This window comes from Polyodon spathula, chromosome 19 (genome assembly GCF_017654505.1).
Source record: "Polyodon spathula isolate WHYD16114869_AA chromosome 19, ASM1765450v1, whole genome shotgun sequence".
NCBI lineage: Eukaryota > Metazoa > Chordata > Actinopteri > Acipenseriformes > Polyodontidae > Polyodon > Polyodon spathula.
The window spans coordinates 7,762,167-7,789,618 of record NC_054552.1 but is presented as its reverse complement, the minus strand read 5'-3'; the positions used below and the strand labels follow the sequence as shown (position 1 = coordinate 7,789,618).

Here is a 27,452-nt window from a genome sequence, read left to right as displayed (position 1 = left end):
TTATACTCACCACTGGATGGCAGGCTTGAAAAACTTCACCCAGCAGGATCCCGCACTCCCTCTTGGCAAATGGCTCCCTCAGAGGGTTCATGCTGCAAGGGTTGCGGATATCAGGGCTGTTCACACACTAATTGGGGGAAAAAAAAACACTGGAAAGTCAACAAAAAAGGGGAACTTTAAAAAAATTAATTTTTTTAAAAATCATGGGTTTTTAAGCCCTGCAAAAGTATAATATAATTAATATGTTATACAATTTAAAACATTTGAATCTTAAAGAAAGTAAATATATTTACAAATGTGTTTTACTAGTCATGTACAGTATACTACTTTGAATGTAATCCAAATATTTATTGAATTGTGAATTGTATCGGAATTCATTTATGCGGAAAAGAAATGTGACATTTACATAAATCTTTTTTTGAGCATTTTGAGGATTTCATTGGCTGATCTAAATTTAGTCCAGTGGGGGAACCATTCCAGGGAAGACCAAATTTTGTGTGACACGAGCTCCTGGTACAGTAAAGCTACAGGCTTGTGCACCCCAACACTGAGCTGAGTTGCGTGATCCTTAGCTGATCTGAAGTGATATAATATAAGCACAACTCTGTTCAGATGCATTGTTACCTCTGCAGCTGTCCAGCTGTTCCCAAACTCCTGCGGTGTTGCAGATTCAATGTTTTCAGGAGTTCTCATTTCACTTACTGTCTTCAGGTCAAAATTCCCACAGAGTCCAGTCAGTTTACCCTTAAAAAAGTAATGTCAGCAATATTAACCTTTGCAATGTTTTCCTTCATAACAACAGAAGGACAATGTAGTTAATTAAACTCTATCCCTGGCCCGTTGTCTCTCCTGTTCTGTGGCCTGTATTACCGTCAGCTTTGATAATGTGCATACAACCAGAGAAAAACTTTCACCATGAAAAACAATGTTTTCCTCAATTTGTCAGGATGCTTTTTCTGCTTTAAAAGTGCAGTACTGCTATTTATTAACCTTTGTAGGCTTTAAAATCAAAATAACTTTTGCATGTTTTCTTGGGACCAGGTAGTGATGCAGTTAATTGACAATCCAGACAGCAGGCTTGGATAATCAGCTCTGTACAATAATTTGATCTGTGAATGAATGAATGAATGAATGCATGCTCACCTGCCAACGAGGTCCAACCTGGATATGTATGGTTGTTTTTCTGTCCCAAAGCACAGTGACATCTTCGGTAGGGATATGGGCAATGGTGTAATAACCTGCTTGCCATATAAATACAGGTTGCCTCTTATCTATCAGACTTGAGGGGTTCTGTTCAGGAAGAAATACACATAATTAAGACTGGTAGAATGGCAAACACAAATCTCAATAAGCCTGCTGTTTTTTAAAGTCAATACCTGCATTTTAATTGGAAGATATTTAACAAAAAAAGTTCAGAAGTAAGACATTGAAAATGGACATCTAGTTCTTTGAAGTTTTTTTTATGGCTATGGGTTATAGATGAAGTACCACAACTTACTGGTTTTCCACTGTCATCGTCAAACATGATGAACGACCTCCCGATGTTGATTAATAATGATTTCCTACAGATGACTCCACTTTCATAGCAATCCACATTTTCTGCAGCGACGCTCATAGTTAAGTCGATATTACTCTGTAGAAAAAAAATAAAACCAGATATATAGATATAGACAGACATTATAGCAAGAAACAAGAGAAGGTTGTTTGTGTGCGTCTATTTTAATGATCTAAACAGTGTGAGATCTGAATATTGCTGCTCTTTAACTCTGTATTGATCAAAATTCAAAAGTTTTAAACAATTCATGTGATTTGGCCCCAATGTTTAGTAACTGCCCGTACAAAGGTTTCCCAGAGTAAAAACATAGCAGAATGTACTAAAGCGCAGGGAAAGCATAGTAAAGCATATGCAAGCATTGTAAAGCACAATGAGGTATGGTAAAGCATATTAACAAAAACATGGCACACCAACTATGTTAAATGCATAGTATAACCATAGGAAAAGCTCGGTAAAAATAGAAGAATACCATGCAAACATACATTTTCAAACTTTTATAATGGTAATTATGTTTGTCTATTATACCATCATATTTTATATAGTAAAAAAATACACAGAATCTAAAATGCTCTATGTGATTACATTCCGTTATGTGTAACTGTACTTTGAAATAGGAGCAAGTTTCCTCATAGTTCTTACCTTTACTAAATAGACCTTGCAGGCTCCAATGTAATCAAATAGGAGTCCATCAAAAGTCCTGTAGTGGCGATCTCCGTAAGCTGTGCACATTGATGGGCATGGATGGAAGATGCATTGAAATGATCCATGCTGGCAAACACTAAAAGGCGTATTATTATTCTTCAAACCTTTGCAAATCTGACAGAAAGCCCAGTTTTAACCAAGTAATGCTAAAACTCCTGTCGTTTTTAATGGATCTGTAATGGATTCCATTTCCTTTATAGTGAGGATACAATTATCAACAAAAAGTACAGAGGTGATTGCCAAATGTTGAATCACCATTTCATACTTCATTAAGCTGTCATCCTTATCTTTTCTTCCTACACTGCTGCAAGAATTTCCAAGATGAATGGGAAAGATTGACTTCTCTATGACTGTGTTCACTGTGAAATCATTTACTGTATCCCTAGAAGGAAAAGTTGAGTCACAAGAAAAACAGACAATAATACCAGGGCTGTTTCTAAAAACTCAGCAGGCTTGAAGCTTTTACAGCAGACAAAGGGACTGGGTGATCAAGTGACCTTCCCCACAGTTAGTCTGTGCAATCTGGGTTCAAATCAAGCCCAAGCTGGAAATGTTTTTCAAAAATATTACTGTTAAATGCTGTATTATTTTAGTAAATCAAAGAAAACATATATTAAAAACACACAACGAATGAACAGCAAATAATACATAAAAAAACGTTCTATTTGTTTCACTAGTAGGAAAATATTCTAGAACAGTGGTCTTTTCTTAAACTTTGGAGTTCACTATCAATGATAATGAAGCAATGCCATTATCACTATTATACTACAACCTTTTAAAATTATTTATTTATTTACCTTGACTTGTCTGACATAATCATTGTAGACCAATGAAAGAGTAAGCTTTGAGAGCAGGGCTCAAGGTGAAGTGTTTCATCATCAGTAAGCAGTGGTTATAGAACAGGTGTTATTAATTAGTGTCGTCTTTTTATATTACTGATCAACAACTGAATGACTAACCTCCGTAGTAAAATTGGGAGAGCCGTGTCCAGCTATCACTTTGAATCCCCAGAGATTAAAATTACTTTTATTCTCACACCTTCCCCAAGTCAAGTAACCCCTCATAAATTCTGTTGAAAATATTCCTCTTACTCAAAAAGCATGCAATAAGAAAATTAATGTAATTACAATAGTTAAGGAAAATATAAAATAGGTGTAATTGGAACACTGTAACATTACTAAATTAAGTAAACCATGTGTTATTATTAAAGGACAGTGAAAAATAGACTCATAATCTCATACCACTCCTTCAGCAGTCACATAGGTAAAGAAAATGCTTCAGATTTGCTGGTTAAAATACCTGGAGGTAACAGGAGGTCCACAGCTTGGTACCACCAGGTCTTGCATGTTACAAGGACCATTGTTTTAGATGCAGGATTTATGTTTCAAACTCAGAATTCTTCTTATATACAAAGTATCGTGCTGTCAAAACATATAAGGTACCATTAATTCTAATAATTGGGTGTATACTTACCAGTTATGACATGGAGAAGTTACTTTGTCCCCAGGATAATATTCTTTTCCTTTCCACAAACATGGACACGCAACAGGTTCAAAGCATTCATCACCATGTTTCAAAAGCCTACCAAATGAAAACAGAATAATATTAATTGCATTAAGTACTGTAGTTCACGCATTGGCCAAGGAGTACTGTGTTAGTAAAAGTACATGGATTATCAAAATGAGTCTTCTTGAGTTTCTCAAAGAACCCAAAAAAGTTGAGATATTTGATTGAGGGGCTTGTGTAAGTAGCCTTACATTTTTTCGTTTTAGTGTAATTGGTACTTTTTCCTTTCAGAAAACAAACCTGGAGTGTCTGGAGAAATGACTAATTAATCTAGTACTCCATTTTTAAAACAACAGCGTGATTCTGGCAAAGTAAAAACAACAACAACAACAACAACAAAAAAGCAATTCAATAAGAATTTTATTCAAGTATTAAGAAAGCATCCACAAAATAAATATCAACAATACAAATATATAAATAGGAAGTTATTTAAGAAAAACAGAGGGTTTTTTTGTTGTTGTTTTTAGTGAGGGTAACAAACTCTAAATCAAATGTTCTTTGTTTCATTTCCCAATTTATTTTGTTTCCAAAATGTTAGACATACCCGATACTAACCTTGTAATATTCAGAAGTGAAATATTCCCACTGCCATGTTCACAGACAATAAAGCAACACATTCACAAGAGTCAGAACAAACCAAAGGTTCATCTGTGTAATGTTACACCCGAGATAAAGCGATGTTAACAGGGTTCTTTATTACCAGGCCAAGAAAACAGATCAATTACTGCGATCAAAGAATCTGTAACAATTCATCCTTTAGCTACTAAACCATCTGATTATTATCTTTCTATTTAAGCAATATTTTACAAAATAATTAAAAAGTAGATGTACATTGTAAGAAGGTGTGAGCTACAGCCAATGTATTTCTGTTCACAAATATTTTATTTTGATACTCCAATGTTCTTAGATGCATATGTGTTATGTATACAGCCCAATATGCTGTACTTTTTAAATTTCGATCGATATAACAAATTAAGAGCCTTTTAATTAAGCATGAATGCATGTCTGCTGCAGCAGTCATTATCTGTTCTATACAATAATTGACCCTGGCGACAGTTAGAACTTCTAAACCAAATGTGAGTGCACTTAATGAACGACAAGATCAATTATCTACAGGAAATGACTGCTGCAGAGGGGATTAATTTTATAATAAGCCGAACAAATGTTTTTCTTGCATGCAGACTTTTTTTAAAATATGTTTTGAAGTTATATCGCAGGCTGCTTAAAACTAATGTCGCTGTTTAAAGAGCTTGTCCAGACTTTAAAGTCTTTTTAGCTTTTAGAGAGCACTTAACTTTAAAATAATGGCCTCTCTACTCAGAACCTGATTGGCTAAGATGTGTAAGGTTTATAATATAAATGTGAGTAGTATTTGAGACCAATCATGAAACGGAAATTAACTGGGTTTGCAGTTTGGGAATACTATTACGAGGTTCAATATTAAACAATGTAACATTTATGTTTATTTTATGAGGCAACAGCTTATACAGTAGGCTTAGTAAGCCAGGATGAAGTGAGCAAATTGCAGAACTGCCATAGTTAATAACCACAGCTAAGTCCATTTACCCTGTAGAATTCCATAACTAATGTAACAACTGTACACGAATAATCCTCCAATACCTATACACATTTTAAGAAAAAAAATCAATTAATGTTTGTCTTCATGCAACACAGGGTAGCAGTCACATTGATCATTTTATTAAAAAATCTAAATTAATCTTTTATTAAAAAATGACTAAATTATACCCAAGCTCTAGTAATTCTGTCAGCTAGTTTATCAGGATACAGAAGTAACAATAGGCTTTTAAAAAAATATAAACCCATCTCTACCTTAACTAAGGTAACAGTGAGATGGCTATGATTAAGGTTAATCATGCCAAATATGTTTTAAATGTATATCAAGTCAGGATATAATGGTTTAATAAAGCAAATGGAACATTTAAAAAAAAGTATATCTGTTCATTTTAAAACATGCCTGATAACTATTCCAGTAAGTTACTACCCTATCTAAAATACAAGCTGTCATCTTGTAAATCTACCCACATTCCATAAACATGCTTGACTAACATTATACAGTTTAGGTCAGTTTTCTGCAGTTGAGATAAGAAATATATTAGTTTATTGAAATTAAAATCTTAAGAGACCATTAGCTCTCTATCAAAAATGGCACACAGCATTTTGCACAGTGTACAATCTTATCAGCAGAGGGATTATTCAGCCACTTGATCCAAGCTGGAGTTTCTAATTACCTGTTCTAATCTTCGATAAATGACTTGGCTACCCCACTCCAATCACATCTGTCATAACAGCGAACAGCATCCATGCATTATTTATTTAAATACTTTGCGAATTTACAATTTCTCTAATGAATTGCAGACCCTTTCTTTCTTGTTCAAATTAAAGGGTGCTGATGCTCTAGAAGAAAGAAAGAAAAGGTTTTCAGGAATTCTTTTAAGGAGCTTACTGGTCACTGATCTGACTAGCCACCTGTTTATTGCATAAATAAGAAAAGCAGCAGTTTATAGAACCGAGAGAAAAAAGCAAAAATAATAACCCTGGATGAGTTACAGAACTTCATTACTGTTGGAATGCTCCAGTGTTCAAATTTGATAATAAAAAGAAAGAACATTTAATTCCAGAATTTCTCAAAGGAAATCAGTCTAAAGCCTTTGAGCTGCCGCTCCCTACACTGGCTGAACTGCAAAGGGTTTATCAGAAACTCCCAGCAAGAAATTATCCTGAACGCCATGTGGGAATATACTGTGTTGTGTTTCCCATTATCCAATGTTACAGTTTACAAAAGCTCAGAGGTTTTAGAATTAAGTTCTTGTTCAAATAAGGTAGCACATGGTTACACAGCACTAACTTGCAAGAAATCTTGACAGGAACTGTACTTAAACTGATGCTTAAATTGTTTCTCATATTTACAGTTTACAGTGGATAAGCCATCGATATCCAAACTTCTGTGTATTAGGATAGATCCATCATCACAAAACTCTTGGGTTTGACATAATCAGCCTTGTATTAACGACTTAGGGTAAATAACAGCAGTTTTAAGGAATTGCTTTTTTGTAGTACAGTCCACACTGCAGGGTATGGTCTTGGACCAGGTGGTACGCCCACTGTCACAGAGAACATTCTGCTTTTACAGGATTGTAGCTGAATAGTTGCACACAACCCTCATATAGCTTATATAGGTCTAGTGGATCACATGAAACCTCACGTGACCACATAAATCACAGGCAGTATATTAGGACAAGTCTCAGGTAGTAATTGTGCGCGTTGCGCTTATTTATTCTTTAAATAATTTACGCAAAATAAACAATGTTTGTTTGTTTACACAGATAACCATGAATAAACTGAAATAAGAGTGTAGATAGTGTCTCGCTTTTTTCAATTTGACAAATTTGTCAACACTACTCAGTTTTAAAGATCGCTCATCAGCAGTACAATTATTCAGAGAAAGTGGATTCGTAAATATACTACGGTGTTCCCCTTGTCTGGTGAAATAAAAAAAAAATAGAGTCAAAAAATTAAAATCTAAAATTCTAAATACTGAAATGTTTTTCTCAATAACAGTTGGCGAAATTCAGTGCTTACCCGGCATGTTAACACCCCGCCTCTGCTCACGAATGATTGGACAGCTGTCAGATCTTTTACTTTCCCATTGGCTACTCACTCGCCTTCAATTTTCATGCATAATACCATGAACGGCCTCTGCTTGCTTAAATTGGACAGCTACGTAAAACGTGGCAGATATTTGACTCTCCTATTGGTTAAACTTACAGTCGTACACGTACTGCATTAAGAGACAAGCTGGTGGCATTGGGCATCCATTGTCATGCCCGTTGAGCATGAGTTTGGTATAAATACAATTTAAAATGCAGTTACAGTTTAATAAGGATTCTTTGAAGATTCAATGCTTAATGGTTTCAGACTGTATTAGAATACTCCCTCAAATCTATATATGTTTATTTGAAATAAGTGCAGTGGGACATTTGAACCCAGACCTTCAAATCCAAATGATGTCCATACCTTGAAGGAATGCTTTATACTGTTTGTAACAACCATGGCTAGTTAGCTCCATTGCGTTACGGGGAACAGGCATTGTTCTGCCCACAGTTTAGCCTTCTCAATTTTACACAATTAAATTAAATCTTATTCACTGTATGTGTAACAGCTGGGGAGAATGTCAGCACATATTCTTTTAGAAAATCAGTCAACTCCCTGAACTCTAATTACAGTGTGGAGAAGTTGCTGTTGTTTTTGTTGTTGTTGTTTTAGTCCTGTATTATTTTGAATATTTATAATAGTAATAATTTCTACACACTGTACTTAGAGTTCAGGGAGTTGATTGATTGATCTGTGCATTTCACAATGCAGTGTGTTTGCTTTCCGGTATCAAATCACATCCTATGGAATCAGGCCATGTGATCTACTGTACAGGAAGTGATTATATACCAGGAAGAAACAGCTGTATAGGATAAGACACATGTAAACTGGTCTTAAAAATGAGGTTAATCTATCTAACAAAACAATAGGACAACAGCACAAGGATGCACCCCTCCATATTTTTGTATTTGATTAAAAACTTTATCATAGGCACTTGCACTGCAATTTCACAAGAATGGAGGAGGTTCATTCTAAACTTGATTATATTGTAGCCTCAGTGTTTACTACTGTACAGTGTATTGAATCACAATGCAATTACTGGGAGATGCTATTTTATAATAATCTGCCCAGAGATCTGCCCAAATCTGAGAGTATTTTGTTGTAATATATTAATCCTGCCCCCAGGCTTTTCTGGGGTTGAAGTTCCCACACAATTAAAGGGGATAACATCCAAGTATTGTCTGGTTTCCAGATGACAACTCTGACAGGAGATTCCTTGACTATTCCCACATAAAACTAACCAAGTAATTCCAACTAATTCGGCTCTGTCTCCCTAGGGCTGTTAGGGAAGCCGAGACACTGCCAACTGAAAACATACTCTGCAGCCACCATAAAGTGAGTTTTCTTCTTAGATATTGATATTTAATAATATTGGCACATTAAATAATCCAATGCAATCAAAAATATTTCAGTATTTTAATATTTTTATGTCATTTTTATTTTAAAACTATGCTATTGTCAAAGAGTTTTAACTCATATTTTTTTATGCCAAAGAAACATCTGTTTTCCGAAAACCAGACAACTAAATAAATAGATTTTGATAAAAGTGTACTAATTAAGCAATGGTGTCAGACACAATGGTCATTGCCTGCAGTATAACTGATAGTGGTGACAGTTTATTGCACGAGATTAAGTCAAGTTTCAAGACTCTAAAGTCTTTAGCAGAACATCTACTATTGGGATAACCTGATCATCTGAGTCGTTGGGTTTATAATTAAAAAGCATAGAGTATTATACACTTTCTCAATCTTCTTACAGCAAATTGAATACTGCTTCATAAATACTTGTGGTGATAGAAATGAATGAAGATAGGGAAGGTGGATATCAAACGTCTTAGCAACTAACCTGTGTCCTCGTGAAGTGGTATGCAGACAGGAACAGTCTAGATATAAAGAGCTGCTTTTATAGACCATGACAATCTGACCAAAGACTGCTAATCTGAGGTGTAATACTAAACTCCATTATTTCTCTCCCGGCATGACCAGCATATTGAGCAGTGCACTGACCCTCGCTTTCCATTTAGAAGTCAAAGAAATAAGTCAGTGGGTTAACAGGATTCTTGAACTTGAACTTTAGTGCAAAGTAGAACCCCCTTAATCCAAACATCTTTTTTTCTGCTTTGCAGGAGGGACCCCACAAACTTTCCATCAGTCAAACAGCTGGTGCTGCTTTATTAGCATGCCCATTTTGAATGACCTCCCAGAAACTGTTTGGATAGAAGAGGTTCATCTGTATCATCCATGTAACTTTCAAACTGGGTTTGCATTTATTTTGTTTCCCTCTTGCGATTTCACTAGTTGCATTAATTATACTGTGTAATCAGACATTCTGCAGAAATGATCCCAAACTAATTGGACTGCAATTATGAAAATCCACCCGTAGGAGTTATGCCTCCAGGCGTGCAACTTGACCAGTTTGTGGCGTGCTTTATGCACCTGGATATGTATATGTCACCACTAGCATACTAAATCCTCCAGCAAGGACCATTATATAGCACAGGACATTAAAAACAGGGTGGGCATAACACTCAGCCTCAATGTAGCACTATTGCTGTGAAAAAACAAACTAATTGCACAATGTCAAGAGCAAATATTTTCCACAACATCAGCTGACTTTATTCCTGTCCTGGCCCTCCTGCACCCTTCAATATCACAGCAATAAACAGACCAAGAGCCAAAACTAGCAAGCAATGAGTTTAATATAACTTTTCTGCCTTGTGTTTTTTTTTTCCTGTATGCAAAAAACACCCCATGACAGAGGTTTATCCTCAGTGCTGTATTTTCAGCCTCAGCAAAGTGCCCTGCACCTAGCTTAATGAATATTCACATCTCATTGTCTCTATTTGCAGTAAAAGGGGTCTTTGTAATGCTATTTGTTCTAAATTAGATGCCAGAATATCAAGTTGCGGAATTTATGAAAATCTCATGACAGAAGTTTTACAGTTAAATAGATTTTGCTGATGGTCAAGATTATAAAGGCCATTTTGCTCTTTTGTTCGCTCCACAAATGATTAAAGTTGATATTGCATTTAAAAGGTTATACAGGAGTACTGATAGCTGCAAACTCTTCTAGAACAGTTTCATAATCAGATTTCTTAATCACTGTAGTTTATACATGCCTACACGATAATAGAAAGGTAAGATACTTGAAGATATTATGGTACCTTTTTTCAACTATTGTAAGAAGATTTTTTAAATAATGGCATATTTTACTGTAGAAGATGAAGATTGACACAAAAGTGTATTCCGCATTTGATAGTATTTATTTTTAAACTTTAACAAAAAATGCGAAGATGTATTTGCAATATATTTGGCCACGTCATGTGAATTGTATTTTACATATGTAAGTGGGTGGTTTCAGTAACAGGAGCCCAGTTAGCTCTCCCTGTTTACTAAAATACTGTCTTTTGGGAATCCAAAAATAATAAAGCAAAATAGGTCAGGTTCCCTCGCTGCTTTCTCAAACAAAAGCCATTCTGTCTGGGAAAAGTAAAGTGAGTGCAAAATAGTTGCAGAAAGAAGGAAAGGGTGATAGTGGCCCCTGAAACCTATTGCTTTGGGCAGACATCTAGTGGACAAAAGAAAACTCAAATGATGTTCCTATAAAGAAAAGTACTTCAGGCTAAAGCACTACCGTATTATTGCAGTGAACTCAATGCATGTAATGTCAAAAGCTGTTCTCTGCAGTAATAGTTTTCAAACAATTAATGTTTTCTTATTTTTATCAATATTCAGCTACATTTGTAACCATACTCTCTATTAAAAAAAATCACCATGCTAACTAAAACACCTCATGGACATACACAATACAATCTTGAATAAGTCTTATTTGAATAGAATCCTATTTAACAACAAATAATTACAGTACACATGAATATCTTAGTAAAGAAATAGGGTTAAATGCTATTGCCAATTTGGTTACAGTTAAAGTGTACATTTCATAATGTACTGTATGCTGTACAACCATCTTTTGCAAACACATTTACTATGGAAAGGAAATGTGTCAATGTGTCACACCATAAAGACTGTGGAACACTCGACTCAGTTTGATCTGTCAAGAGGAACAGTGTTGACGATCATTATGTACTCGCCGATCTAGCCACTGGAAAAATTCCTTACTACAGCTCGCGTCTATTACAATCAATTTCTGATTGTGTGGACGTAACTTGTGTACTACAGCCAGATACCCTGAATGCATGATTTTGTGAGATTTTATATATTAGAAAAACTTTGGTCCATGGCAATTTTTTTGTCACTCCAGAGCTAGATGGTGTTATCCCAGTCTGAATGCTATAGGTCTACCATTTTAGATACTGATGTCTCGAGTCTATACACTGGTTGTTTATTCACACTTTTATTATGGTACATGTTCCATTACAAGATGAACTTAATGCAGTGTAATGCATTCCATACTGGATGTATGCCTAAAGTGCACTCATCTAAACTAAGATGCTGATTTAATCAACCTTTACCTCGCCAGATGATTTTTATTTTTGGAACCTTTTACAGCACCTGGAAATCCCCCCCTGAAAGTCATTCCTAATGTCCCTAAATCTCTGTGCGGTATACTGAAGATTAATTATATGATGGGAACCACAAAGCTATTGACCATGTGACCAAAAAGGAAGTAATATGATCTTTACAATAGATTCTAAAATGAGTAACTCTTAAAGGTTTTGAAATTGAAGAGTGGAAAGGATTAGCTAATTCCCTTTGACATTACACAGACATTTATACATAAAACTTGCCAACGTAACTACTGACCTTCCCAGATAGATGGTGTTCATGGATCATTGGTACCTAAACTGATAAGTCTTCCTTTCAGTGCACGCACAACAATGGTCTCACTGTGCTCAGCATCTCCACCACAAATTGGACCTGCACCAGCTTTGATCTTCCCTCACATCTAGCTGAAGTAATAGCTGGTTTCCTAAATGATTAACCAAAAAACTATCTAGCGATTGTGGAGGGTGTAAACCTAACTGGAGCACGTATGGAAGTACTGTACTAGAAATAAACTTAGTAAAACAATGCAATGAAATAGTGATTTTTAGAAAGATGCTAAACTTTCTTACAAAAGTCAGGAAAAGGCACTTGTTGCAATAAACTAAAATGTCAATGATTGCAAAAGCAGGTACTTTCATAAACTATTTTCAGAATCAATGAAGTTCTACTTTGATGAATAGTTGTAGACTGACAAACAGACACAAGTGAAGAATGCCTCAGCACCATAGCTAAATTAAATAACACACAGCCACTCTAAGCTAATATTCAGATATCCTTAGAACTCATTGGTTATAATAAATCAGGTAAACATTCAACCAGAATACTGATCTACCAGTCATCTTCTGAAGAGCAGGTGGTCATTACTGTACCAACAAGTGAACCTGCTGAACTCTTTTTGAATAAAACACTTCCAGAAATGATTTTAACTACAATGGCATGGACAAAAAGATGAATATGTTGCTGCAAGTCATTTCCAAAGTATTGAAGAATGTGTTATCAGAACCAGCCTTTCAAGTGTACATATTTGAAACCAGCAAAGCAAATTGGCAAATATTTTAGAATGTTTTTTCTGACTTACCCAGGTGGACAAATGCATCCAGAAACACAGTGACCCTGTCCTGAGCAGGTGAGGTTCAGAAGATGGCTCTCGCATGTCCTTTCACAGGTTACTCCTTTACTCACTGTAGAACTGTTTAAAGAATCACTGCACTTGAAATAGAACTGGCCAGGGGGGCATTTTGTGTCTGCAAAACAGAAATACACATAATATTTGATGTGTTACAACTATTTAAACAAAAAACATGTTTATTTTATTTAGGTATTCTTGAATCTTGCACTTATGTTTAGACACATTTTGGTTTTATTATTATTATTATTATTATTATTATTATTATTATTATTATTATTATTATTATTATTATTGTTTTTCTCAGTTTGATTCTCACATATAATTCAAAAGTTTTACTTCATCATTTTGTAGCTGTAACAGCATTAGAATTTTTTTTTTTGTTTATTCTGATGTTAGTGTTACTAACTGCTGGCATTTTAAACATTGCCAGAGATATTGTTTTACAGAAAGTAAAATGAACACAAAAAAACACTTACCAAGACTGGGACCCTGGTACATCATTTGACCATCTTTACAAATTCTGCAATGATTAAGAGATTGTTAGTTCATAAAGTGTTGCTTACTTGGTATTGTACAGTAAATATATTACTACAGAAACTACAATATGCCACAATAAAAGATTAATAAATTGTTGGAAGGCATAATGAAAACAGAGCAGGCACTTCCAATTTCTGATTCATTTTTAAAAGGGACAGTTAATATATAATATATAAAGTGTGATTCATAAACTAAAAAAATATATATATATTACAAGACATGTCTGAGACAACACATTTCCAGACCACTGGATAAGTGTCAGAGGTCCTGTGGGGTGGCCCTGTCGCCCTAGTATTCCTATACACTGAAAAACCCAGGTACATTGACAAATCATAGCACAGCTGTGTAGGAATGTGCAAACATCAGACCCTCCATTCTGGATTGTCCTGGCTGAATGGAATCAAAGAATTACCTTGTGCCAGGTCAATGGCAGAGCTGAATTAGAATATGTACTTGACTGCATTAATTTTTTTGTGAGTTGTTTATAAAAAATATAGTAAGTCTTACTGGGCTCCAGAAGACATCATGATTATATCCCCTGGTGTGTATTCCACTCCCAGGAAATTACAAGAGCACTCATTTCTGTAAAGATATTTACAGTTAGTACAACATTAGAAATGGTGTACAGTTTTTATTTGCATTTATTTTTATGCCTTCCATTAAAACAGCTAGAGTGAAAGCAAACGATTCTGGGATTTCATTAAACAATTCCCAGTGGAAGCTAGTGAATCTGTGACTGGTATACTGCAGAACAAAAATGCAATTTTATGCAATCTTAGACAGATTTTTTACTGGAAGGCTTATAATACTAATACACCTACAGTACTGATAGTCAAGAGATTCCCTTTTGCAGTTTTTTTTTTTTAAATTGTATATACTGTAACTAGAAGTCACATGTTGATTCTAAACCCATTTCCCTGAATGGAAACAGGCTTTGTAATGTATAAGTTGTTGCAACACATCAGGCTCTGTATTACAAATCCTTTAGTGCTGGTTATCAGATATCTGTGTCATTCACAGGTTCCTGGGGAATGAATGGGTGGTTTCACCACAAATTCCTTAATGTAACTCTAGAACATAGATACAAAGCTAACATGTACAATCTCTAAATAAAATATGTTGCTCACCTTTTGGGATCGTACTTTACTGTAACTACTGTACCTAATTTCAAATGCTGAAATTATGGGGTTTCATGTGTTGTGGTCATATAAAAAAAAAGTTAAAAAGCAAAAACTGTTAACCCTATTTTATTCATATCACTCTTTCTAAGCCTCATTTACAGTGTATGTGTATATCTATCTGTCTATCTATATAGATAGTTAGATATCTATATAATATGTATATTTTTAAAGAAAATGTGTGAACACTGCAAACCACGTTCTTAATGTAACTTAATGTAATGATCCATGCCAAGATTGCTAACTGCAATACTATTAAAAACACATGATTTAACACGTTAACATAACGTTATGGTAAAACTGCAAAAACACCATAGTAGATTTTTGTAAAGGTATAGAGCTTTTAACCTCTTCTCCTCTCAACGACAAGGGGCAGAGTCAGTAACAACAGTGCAGTTGCACTTGCTGTAAAAACTAGTGCTGTTTGAAATAATTTGCACCCCCTGTCCTTTCCCCGAAAAGAACCTTGAAATGTCCATCTAAACAGTCAGGGTCGGGTTCAAAGTTGTGCATTATGAAATAACAATTACAATAATAATTTACACTTTAAATTGTTGAGTCTGCAATGTTTAAGTACACTATGTTACGTACTTTTGCACACACTTCTGGGATTTGCTGTTGTAGTAAGTGCCACCAGGGCACACACAGCCTTCAACACACTCCTCACCGCAGGCCTCGGACAAGGACAGGGAGCGGCAGTTTCTATTGCAGGACGAGATGCAGGTACCATATTCCATTGTTTCCTGGCACTGAGCAGCTGCAAAACATACATATTTTCATATGTAATATTGATTATTATAATAATTTGACAGAACTACAACTTTAAAATGCTAAATGCATTTTTAAAAATGGAATTTTTCATAAGCAAAGGATTTACGAAAATGTTAATACTCATGGCACAGTACAGGACCAAATAACATTTTATTCCCATTTGTTCAGGAATGGCTGAAGCAAAGCGATGAATATTAAGGCTGAAGCAAACTGCTTCCCATCACACAATGAAGTAAATACAGTAACATTTTACATTTAATAGAATCACTTACCACACTCTGATATGTGAGCTCTGAAATTTATAATGACTCTATGTTTTCTGCACTGTCGGGCGTAATGAGCCAGAGCTCCACACAGACAGGTCTCCCCACATTTACAGGTGTCTGATTTACACTGCTGGTAGAAGGGTGCAGGACTCAGGTACTCGTGGCACGGGGCAAACAGTTCTTTATTTAGGATCTCACACATTTCAGAAGCGTAGGATGCTGTTGAAATAATGCAAATACGGAGGAAGGTTCAACTTGTAACAAATATGACAACTCGCAATACAATAGGGCTGTACTGTCTACTGCATCTCTAACATTACTAAAGATTTATAAGTGATCTCTCCATGGCTGCCAAATAGTTTGGTATGTATTGATAACTATAGTTTTATAGCTATGAAAGACACTGAGAGCTGAATTAATTTTACTTTAACTCAGACAAGACTATTCTATCGCATTCCATACAGTTTTAAATTTAATATAACAATGATGCATGTAAACCTTGTTAAATTATATATATATATATATATATATATATATATATATATATATATATATATATAGAGAGAGAGAGAGAGAGAGAGAGAGAGAGAGAGAGAGAGAGAGAGAGAGAGAGAGAGAGAGAGAGAAAGAGAAATATACCACATGAAGAATGCTTGCTTATAGGATTATTTATTTATATGTTAATTAAAAGCACCTAATTACTTTACAAACCTAAATTTTAAATGTCTGGTAGATTTAATCTCAACTGTTGAACAGCAGATGGCTTCTTGTTCCCTTTAAACTGTTTTCCCTACCTGAGGGATGCTAATTGTGGTGTTCTATTTACTTGGATAGTTTTTGGTAACTCTATCAGTGGACTGGTTCTACAGGATATGGTCTCCAACACTTACCTGCCTGCTGGTGTATGTCACATGGGTCAAGCTGTGGAATGTTGTGGCCTGGAACACAGGCGGAGGACAGCTTCCAAGAATTACCAAACAGCTGAGGCGTGCTTTCAATCATTCCTGCTGGGGATCTGCAGAAAACAAGAGGCTGTAATCACTTACTCTCCTGTAAAAAGTGTATTAGTAATTGCTTGAGGATGAATTTGTCAGATTTAGTGGACTACGAATTTACTAAACTCATGCATTAAATGTCATAGCCGTATTAGCAATCTCCATAGAAGACACCCTTTTTATTTATTTTTTTGGGGTTTTTTTTTTTGGGGGGGGGGGGGGTTGAAGAATAAAATCCCATTTTTTTAGCAAACAGGTAAAAATAGTCCCAAACCCCAGCCAATTTTCTAATTATTTATAGGCTAGAGTATGTCTCATTAAGATTTCCAAGAGAAAATATTTTATAGAGAAATTAATAAGTGAAATGTATCTTTACACTGGACTGTTATTGCATTACTTCATCCAGCTTTCAGCACATTGTAATGAAAAGTGCATACACTGTACAGAGCCATACAAGTTAAGGACCATGTTCAAAAGCAATGCTTACAGAAAATCATCTTGAATGTTTCCATTGAAGGTTCCACAGAGTCCTATAGTGTCTTCCTTCCAACTTTCATCTACCTGCAGGTACAGTCTTAACTCTTTCCAGTTGTACTGCAAATTCAATCCATCTTCAGTTTTAACTTGCAAAAACATAGATGAGAGTTCATGGACCTGAAATACAGCTGAAGAAGGAAGAAAGCAAGATGGATCCCATTTAGATTATATTTATTATATTAAATGCTCTGTATATTGAAAATGTTAAGCATGCTTCTAATACTTTTCTTGAATGCATTTTGTATGGGAGTTACCCCTACCATCTGAATAAGGTGGGGTGATTCGGTACAGGTTGGACACATATACCTCTCCCATATTAGTCACTGTGATCTGTTTCATTGGATCTTCATCTACAATGATGTTTACTGACTGGATACAGGCTCCATCCAGGTTCTGCAGGCATAAGAGTTTTAATTAATTCTAAATTACCAACCGAGTTCAGAATTTAATATTGATAAATATATACCACTGATGCAACGTTCGCAAAATGTTTAAGAATTCCTGTTAAAGGTTTGAAATGTACTGTCCCAGACTACTTTAATACTTGAAATACTGAGCTCGTGATGAGCAAGAGCGTGTGAGATGGGGAAACCTCCAGAAATAATAACATGGATCTGTGTTATTTCAGCCACATGGTTATGCATATGGTCCAATTTCAATCAGGCATGGTAAAGTTCCATCTTCAATTTCCATCCAATTGAAATGTATTGCTATTTTACTATGGGCTGTTCATAAACAAACCATTGTCAAATTTACAGTAAATGTGTACGTTGCCTGTACACTACTAAACTTCACCACTTCATGCAATACTGTATTCTGCTTCTGTTATGAATCAGCCAGTCATCCACAAGATACAGTATAAAAAAAAGGGCTGTGCAAAGATAAATGGAACATGCAAGGGATTCTCCATACAAGGAACACTATAAGGCATGCAACTAGAGCATTGGTATTTTAAATGACATTCAAGTATATTCACTTAAAACTGTATGTAACCTGTCTAACTTTAAGGTGGCCTACTTATCAATGAAACAGACTCCTGTCTTAATAATGCCTCTTTAGCCTGTTTTACAACCTACTGAACTTCCCCATAGAGCTACAACAATCAATTATACTGTGTGTTGTAGGAATCAACAAGCATACAAAACTTGTCTTTCCCCAAGACTAGCCTTAAGCGAGAGAAATGTAACCTGTTCTAATGAATTGCTTCTTTCATAATATTGCCATAGCTGACAATCAGCAGGTGTTCTCACATGAGCTGCTGGTTCTTTCATCGGGTGCTTTACAGAATTCTTTTTTTATCCACGACTACTCCCTTCATCTACAAATACAAAGATGCTAAGGCTGTCACTCAAGACTCAGATAAGGTAATCCAAGTCGACTGCTTGTCTGATTCCTTGTCCAGAATGTGTCTGACATTTTATACCAAATCCACTTGCTGCATGGTGAGTTTTAATATCATCAGCTCAGTGGCACTAGAAGATTGCAAGCTTTGTGGCAGACAGGATCACAACCTTTGTAGCTTTTCATGTTTTATCTGTCAGAGTATTAGGGGGTTTGATCACTACATAAATACAGTTCAGAGGGCCTTTTATCTTCAACTGACACTCATGTTAAAGATCTGAATTGCTGAATGCTACCTATTGGATGTAATTACATTCTTGTCAAATTCCAAAAAAGTTTCCTTATAAAACTTAGCTAAAGACATGTATTTTGCTCATAGATTTTCCTATATCGTAATGCAATATGGCTTAATGTAAAACCTGAGTAACAAGGTTTTTTTTGTTCATGCCTTTAAACAACAGAAACAAAAAACAAACACAAACCCTGTCGCTGGTTCTTGGGTGCATGTGTGCCTCTGTGGAAGCAGCTGGGACACGCAACAGGAGGCATGTTGCTAAGGAACTAATTGCGCAGGTAGGCTTGCCGGCAGTGATCTGATCGGGAGGTCAGGACTGGCTGGGGTGCATGCCCGGTGAGGCTGTGCGGAGCTCAGATAAGATCGAGGCTACTGCATGGCCATAGCCATACAGACGGGCACTGAGCGAAAGCTTGCTTTGTTGACATCAAGGAAGAGAACGTCCGCTCTACAGGAACTACTACACAAAACCCTTCCACTCCAAGACTCATGAAGGCATTGCCAAGCTGATGCCATTTGAAAAGGCAATTTGAAGAGCCAGGAGTCACTGTGAGAATGCAGGGACTCCATTAGCCTAGAAGTAGGTCAGTTTAGGGGATGTTGATCCCAAACAGTGTAGAGGGTGTTTGCGCAGAGTAGGTTCCTGGAGCGGGACTTTTCTTTTAGCGGGACTAGGTCTCGTCATTTGTGTGGCAAACTTTTATTTTTTGTTGTTGTTGGTTTTTTTTTTTTTTTTTTTTTTTATTAAATGTGACACTAGGGCATCCATTGTTGGTACGCTAGTGTCAGCAACTATATTTACTAAATCTGTGCGTCTGTGTGGCGTGTCAACACCCACTGCCCTGTGTCTGCGCCAGTATTTTTCAGTGACAACCCAAACACGTAACAAATCTCAGCTACAATCCCTGAAAAGGAAAACGTGCTCACCGCTCCGCATGGTGCATTTTGTAGTGAGATGGTAAACTTCCCAGTGCTGCGGCTTTTTGCCAGGATGTACTGGCAGGTAGCTTGGAATGTGTACACACGTCCATCGAATGTCTCAAAGTGAATGTCTCCCGTAACAGAGCATTCTCCTAGGTGAGATATATTGGAAAAGTTTATTCAGTTTAAATGGATACTTTGATATAAAGCTACATTTTCAGAATATGTAATTTCTTTCTTGTTCCTACCAAAATCATTATTTACCATACTTATTAACCATTGCAGCAAATATGTTTCAGCCACTTTCAAAAGTAGAATTTCTTAAGTGAGGTGGTTTGAAATATGATTTCTAGGGGTCCATTTCTGTCTCACAGAATGTGACTTTCCATTTACTAACTCACCTTTGCCACATTTAAAAAGTGGGCAGAAATAATGATTTCACACCTGCAGTGGTCATTTCTAAAGCAGCTTGTTTTGTAAAATTATATATATAAATAAATGAGTGCATGTTACCTGGACAGCTATATTCCGTGCAGTTCCAGGATCCACCCATACAAGTACTGAAACAGAATATTAAACATATCTTATTTGTTCAATTATGATTCTGCTTGAATTGAGGAGTTCACACATTGTGGTACAGTACAGAGAACAATTTATTGTCTTTCAATATACAGTACTGTACTGTACATAACGTATAAAATTAGCTTGGATTTCAGAAAAAATAGTGTTACTCATCTGGCATTTACAAACATGTAAAGCTAGTAAGTTATTACTTAAAAAAAAAACTAACGAATAAGCACTCAAATATACAACAGTCTTTCTAAATATAAGTATAACTACTATAAAGCTTAAACCTTAAAAACCAGATGAATGAAATGTCACTTTTTATAATTCTAAAGCACGTATAATTGAGACTGAAAAGGACTGACCAGCTGTTGCATTCGTCCTGAACCTCCTGCCCAGGAGAGTAGAGCATTCCATGGTATTCACAAGGGCACTGTGAGGCCTTTACACAGCTTCCATTGTCATAAATCAAATCTATAACAATGAAATCACATAGGAACATAAGAGAATGTACAGATGAGAGGAGGCCATTTATCCCATCTATGGTCGTCTGGTTCCCAATAGCTGGTTCATCACACAGTGAAAAAAAAAACAGATCTCACTCCTACCTGTAGTAAATAATTGACCATGCACTGTATTGTTCCATTGAGAGAGACAGATGTTTTATAAGATCTTAATTAGATGGAGACAATCATCAGACTTAAATCCAAGAACACTGACATTGTTATGGCACTCAAATGTCTGTTAATTAAGAACCATATTCAAATTCTTATTAAATGTACTAGTGAAAACCATTCTAATATAAATGTATTGCTTTCAAAGGTCAATGGATTTTTCAAACATGGATTTAAAGTGTTAAGCCCTTTGAAACATGATGTTATGTATCGGATGCACTAATATTGAGGCTATACTTAACTAAGGGTTATAACTATAGCCCACTGTAGCCATCCTAACATTTCAATTTTAATTTAAAAGGTACACATACCTTCCGGACAGTAGCATCCATCCAGGCACTGAAGTTTACTATCGATGCACATTTTACCAATGTTACAAGAGACAGGGCAGCAGGTGATGCACTCCCTGTATGTAAACTCATCATCACATTCCACTGCTGCACCAAGAAAAGCAATGCAAGCCGGTTAATGTTGACCATCATTATAACTGAGCAAAGCGATATCAGACTGGAGAACTGGACTCGGTACATACCACACATCGGAATCACTGCCCTCCAGTCATGCAGAGGATGTTCAGCATGGGCACAGGCTCTTGCATACTCTGTCAACGCTTGACACAGCACCTGATTATCAGGCCCAGCTCTTACATGAAAAACAAAATGATATACTTGCAAGATCGTATTCATATTTTATTCACTCATGTTAGTGTTGAAGTGTTATAATTGTGAATGTACTTACATATATAAAAACTACTGTAGTGCATTTTTTGTTACCATATATTCTGCTCCAGTGAAGTCAAAACAAGCCCTTTCCACAGAGTATTCCATTACTTTTTGGAGGGTAGTATACAATACTATACTGTACTACATTTAAGAAATAAGACACAGCAAGTTGTAAGGAATGCAGTGTTGAACTATTACCACTGATGGGTATGCTTTAAGGTAAGAGGCAAAGCAAGGTGTTTAACTACTTCAAAATAGTACAGCATAGCATTTTACACCTCCCTAGTAAGAAACCACTCTGAACATTAATTTAACTAAATTTAAGGTGACTGTTGCTAGTCAATACAGACTTCTTTCACAGACCCTGGTTAGCATTAATGTGAGGTAAGATGAGTGCTAAATCAGAGTCTATGAAAGGAAGCAGTCATTAGATTATTGTATTCCAATAATCTAGTACAGTAGTATGGTGAGGCTCTTTGTTTCACAAACACTATTGTGTTAGCTGTATTCAGTTTATTGGTAAATGTTACAGTAGTTCTTGAAGATACTTACATGCAGAGATCATTTGAACAACTGGCCATAAAAGGAAAGGGGCTCACTAAATCGTGGCACTCTTTAAATGGAGTTTCAAGCAGCAGGATACACATCTCCTGTACTTTCTGAAATTAAACAGACACCATATTTAGCAAAAGACCAAAATGCTGTCAAAAAAAGGTTAGAATTGTGCCTTTGTTTGTCAATGGTTTAAATATTTTGACCAAGCTATCTTTCTGCTAAGTCTTAGAACACAAATAGTTTTCTCTCTTATTTATTCAATTCTTCAATAATATATTTAGGTTTTACAGGATTACTGTTACATTGAACTGTTTATAATAAGCATTTTATTACACATTTGCTTTCTAGTACAGTGGGTTAAACACACACCTGGCGGGTTTCATAGTTTTGAGTCAAACACGGGCATGCGTAGTCTGCTGGCACACTGGGACAAGAATGCTCATGTGGAACCATTTCCATCCAGCTGTTTCCAAAGATCGCTGTATCATGAGTGAATAAATCTGAGGAAAAACACAGTTCAACAGTAAACACAGATGTAACATTTTCAAGAATATTTTCAATCATCAGTGGATAATATCAATATATCAATAAATAACTGTGGGAGCTGTTAGAAATGTCTTCCCCAATGGTACCTCGATTTCCTTTCAAATAATGCAAGACAGTAGGAAGAGGCTTCCTTTGCCTGTGCTTTTGAAATCCTTAAACAGAGACTGACAAGTGCACCGAAGTGAATAAAAAGGACTTCTCGCATAGCTTATATAACCTGGAATAAAAACACAATTCTGACACCCCTAATGGAGTTTCATATTATTCTCAATGCAAGGTTTAAAATCGCCTACCATAGCTGGTTTTTAGGTCGTCGCGTACATCAGCATTAAAGTTGCCACACAGTCCACAGGTTCTCCCTATGTACTCTGGGCTCATTTTGATATAAACTGAGGAAGTGCTTCCATCCCAGGCCAGAGTGAATCCATGTTGTAGGGTAACCAAAGTATATTGGGAAATTCTTTCCACTTCCACATCATGGGCAACATGTGGGAGCTGAATACTAAGGTGTACAAATAAGGATAACATTGGTATCAGTGATATGATATAACATTTTCAAGTATAGAATCTTCCAAGCTGCTACAGTGGGTACCTCCTTTCAAGCAAGTGCAAAGGAAAATTTTTAGAGGGGCATCAAATAATTGCATTGTTCTGAGTAGTTTCTTACAAGTTTTATACCTTTTAAATGACTTTATTCCTATCTGCCTGGTTCTTGTTACAGAATAGACATCAACGTGTCTTTAATGTATTTTGATAAAAACAAGGTTATGATACTTATTTAAAACAAAAAATATCCAGAGTTTTGATTTGTGATTTAATTATGTTACATTTAGATATAATATCAGTGAAGATAAATTAATTTGAATTAGAATGTTTAGGACTGTTTTCTTATCTGATACAAGAAAAAAAAAGCAATTTTCAAACAGTTACCTTTGTCCATTATAGGTAACATTATACCGGTTTAATCTGAGTTCTGCTTCCACAGGAAAAAACAAGCTCACAGAGCGACTGCAGGAATACGCTGAGGAATGACATTCGGGATCGTTATGAACCTACAAGATACAATGAAATCAAAGAAGGTACTTGTTAATGCCATCAGTAGTTTATTTAAGCAATAACACACGAAAGGGCAATAACTCATGAACCAAATGTACTGTAATTGAAAATTCAAGTGCCTATCTGTGACTCGTTGCAATTAACAATTTAACTGCAATTACTGAGGTCTATTAAATATTTTGTATAGATTTACAACATAAAATGTTACAACACATTTGAAATGTTGTGAATAATGCTGTCGGTTTCCAAAGTGATTATTGAAGGATTGTGCACATACAGTGCCCTGTAGCCTTTACGAAGGCATTACAGATTCTAAACATAGTGTCCAACTCAAAAAAGCATTACATATCTTTTTTGCATTTGTTTCACATTTCAGACCGTCAGGGTTCATAAAAACATTGATTTGTTATTCTTGAAAAGGCTTTTAAAACATTTCTTGCTCTTTGGCGGCATAGAAATAGAGGCTTTTAGATTGGCTCTGAACAATAGTCAATTTTGTTTTAGATGTGATAGACTGCTGGGCAGGTAATTATGGAATTAAACTGTAATCAACATAAATGACTGGAGTAGTGAGATCACTTTCACTAATCTGCAAAGCAAATATTTTCCTGGGGGCTCAAGAAAGAGAATTCCCATTAGATAAGTTGCCAAAGAAAAAGCCCAGTAAAAGGAGCCCCTATGTATAAAACATTTAAATGAGAACAAAAAAAAAAAGATCTGGAGGAATAAGCTTCCACTATATCAAATACCATCAGGAGGAAGTCTATAAAAACAGATTTCCCACACAATATGAATTCACCTGGGGGCTCAGCTCATCTGAGAAAATTCTGGATGGCATTAACTTGCAAAATTCTTTGATCAAAAATAAAAATGCCAAAAGACTGTAGAATGGCTGGAGTTAAAATCAGTTTGGTGTTGCAGTGTTGTGCCACATTACCAATGCAAACTGCAAACTACTAAGAAAAGTCATAAAGAACAAAGGAAATCATTGATCAGCAAGCACTGACCACCAGTGATCCTCAGACTTGCAACAATTCAGGTAATGTTTTTTTTTATTGTTTTTGTTTTTTTTTTTTTTTTTTATTATTATTATTATTATTATTATTATTATTATTATTATTATTATTATTATTATTATTATATTATAAGGCATATCTGGCCATTAAACAAAGCTGGCTTGTATTGTCTTTGTTTATGATGTCCTGGTTTGACATTTAAAAGGAGGGGGTACAATAAAAATTTAATTTTTCTGTGGCTTGTGTACAACCATCCCTGGAGATCCAGACCAATGACTTCAAGGGCCTGGATGGTCATAGCCCCATCACACCAGAGTGCCAGCACCTGCAAACCATTGGTCAGACGACAGCAATGGACACAAGTTTGGCATCACCTTATAGAATAAATGAATTCTGCTTCATAAAGTGGAATGAAACCTGCTGAATAATGTCTCATTAACATATTGAATTACATATTTCTTTGTAGTTTTCCACATTCTTAACAAAAAACTGACAAATTGAAAAATGTGACATTTGATCATGAAATACTGTACTACTATTACTTCCAGTAGAGTTATGTGAGATCATGTTATAGTTTCTTTGATTACATGATGTTAAATAAAATACCTAACTTATGTTCATATAGTTTTTTTTTTTTTTTAAATGTTGTCTCAATCCTAAAATTCTAGTTGATACAAAACTTCTGGCCATAGCTGTAGAAGGGGAGTTTGTATTTCTTCCATGTAAATAAAAAAAATATACAGAACTTGCCTTAATTCAATGTATATACACAGTAATTACAATAATATATAGTTAATTAGGGTAATTAAAGGCTATTTTTCAACGATTTACACCATAAAATACTTCATAATACACTATTTCTTATATACATGTTATTAATCAATTTAAACATCAATGTGCTTTTCACGTATTTTTATTTCTGATGCATTTTAGGTTTTTTATTCCTCTGATGACAGAAAAAAGATGGGGAAAAAAGCAGCAACATCAAAAAATAAACATAAGACTGCTTACATATAATGTAGAATCATACTCAATGATGCACTTTTCGTAAGTTAAATTGTCATGTATCTTGTTGTTCTTTTGGTACATTAGTAAAGGTACAGACATTACTGGAAATGAGGGCAATACAATAGAATACAATTTTTTTTTTAAAAGTTACCTGTATCACAAAGCTAGGCTCGGTCTCCTCACCACACTCTCTAACAAGAGTATACGTGCACTTTCCAGGGAAGTAATAATAAAGTCCATCAAATGTTTCATAGTTATATTGTCCCCACGTCCGACAGATCATGTCTCTTTCGTAACCTACATTGGGAACTAAAACAAAAATACAGCAATAATCACTTTCAAATCATTCTTTCTACCTTCGTCATTTGAAAAATAAGTCGAGCAAACCACAACAAACATGCACGTAAAACCAGCTGTTCTCATGCAGAAAACTAGGCCCTGTTGTCATTAGTCACAGATGCTGTAATAATATTGCTAAAACCTGTTTGGCACCGATCTCCTGTGGCTTGATATTGGCTGCAGTTGCATGAGTCTGGGTGTACACATTCACCACCATTCAGACAAGGAAAGGAACAGGTTTCTGCAACACAATAAATAAAAATTAGGATCACAATGTTTAGTCTAAGAATCCACAGGTTAATAAACATAACATGAATATATTGTACAGTAAAGGCAACAAAAAATATAAGGAAAGCAGAATCTACTTTTACTACTCTTCATGTCTATGTTCAAAAACATTGATCTGTAAAACCTAGCCCTCAAGTTCCCCCAGCAGTCCAGATTTTTTGTTTAGCCAGTGCCTTTAAAATTTGTACTGTAGCCTGTAGCCGAGGCCCATAAAAGCCGGGAGAGCGGTTTTATATGCGCACATGACCTACTGTAGGGTAGCATTAAAAAAAATAGTTTCTGGTTCAAACAAAAGCCTGAAGGATTAGATATGCTTAATTGCTGCAACATGAAATGCTAGATACAAAAACAAAACTATTGATGTGCATGCTTATTAAAATAATATTGTAAAATAATTAGTATGTATTCTTTCACTTATAGTCTTTGTTCCTTCTTCAGCATTTCCTTACACGTCAGCGATACCCATGGGTAAAGTTAAGCTTCAGTGACTCCAGTTGCCATTAGTCTCTTATCTCAGCTTCGAAACATATGGCAGGTAGTGAAGAATCTCGTCATTGCATTGCATTTCACTCCCCTTGAATGTAACCATGAACGCCCCCACAACAATACAAAGCCCCTCTGCCTGCTGTTTATCTGTCTGTGAGATCTGAAAGTTCTCCACCCTATATTTCCCCACTGCATGGGTGAAAAGGCACACTCTCTGACTTTTATTGT

At 35.6% G+C, this 27,452-nt stretch overlaps 1 protein-coding gene across 1 annotated transcript in view; it reads right to left on the bottom strand.

Moving 5' to 3' along the window:
* The window catches only part of LOC121295005 (otogelin-like), a 52,147-nt gene extending 24,943 nt beyond the window's left edge, over positions 1-27,204 (bottom strand). The window contains exons 1-26 of the mRNA XM_041219269.1: positions 27,201-27,204; positions 26,593-26,691; positions 26,263-26,420; positions 23,962-24,083; positions 23,325-23,533; positions 22,855-22,985; positions 22,483-22,589; positions 21,741-21,850; positions 21,520-21,645; positions 20,900-21,008; positions 20,484-20,530; positions 19,977-20,122; positions 17,674-17,806; positions 17,364-17,541; positions 16,772-16,896; positions 15,888-16,100; positions 15,436-15,601; positions 14,174-14,248; positions 13,606-13,649; positions 13,079-13,244; positions 3,731-3,838; positions 2,195-2,333; positions 1,499-1,633; positions 1,144-1,290; positions 625-744; positions 11-127 (exon numbers count right to left, since the gene is read on the bottom strand). Coding sequence (XP_041075203.1) covers positions 11-127; positions 625-744; positions 1,144-1,290; positions 1,499-1,633; positions 2,195-2,333; positions 3,731-3,838; positions 13,079-13,244; positions 13,606-13,649; positions 14,174-14,248; positions 15,436-15,601; positions 15,888-16,100; positions 16,772-16,896; positions 17,364-17,541; positions 17,674-17,806; positions 19,977-20,122; positions 20,484-20,530; positions 20,900-21,008; positions 21,520-21,645; positions 21,741-21,850; positions 22,483-22,589; positions 22,855-22,985; positions 23,325-23,533; positions 23,962-24,083; positions 26,263-26,420; positions 26,593-26,691; positions 27,201-27,204 — 3,234 coding nt within the window. The remainder of the gene's footprint in view (positions 1-10; positions 128-624; positions 745-1,143; positions 1,291-1,498; positions 1,634-2,194; positions 2,334-3,730; positions 3,839-13,078; positions 13,245-13,605; positions 13,650-14,173; positions 14,249-15,435; positions 15,602-15,887; positions 16,101-16,771; positions 16,897-17,363; positions 17,542-17,673; positions 17,807-19,976; positions 20,123-20,483; positions 20,531-20,899; positions 21,009-21,519; positions 21,646-21,740; positions 21,851-22,482; positions 22,590-22,854; positions 22,986-23,324; positions 23,534-23,961; positions 24,084-26,262; positions 26,421-26,592; positions 26,692-27,200) is intronic.
* Positions 27,205-27,452: the final 248 nt, after the last annotated feature.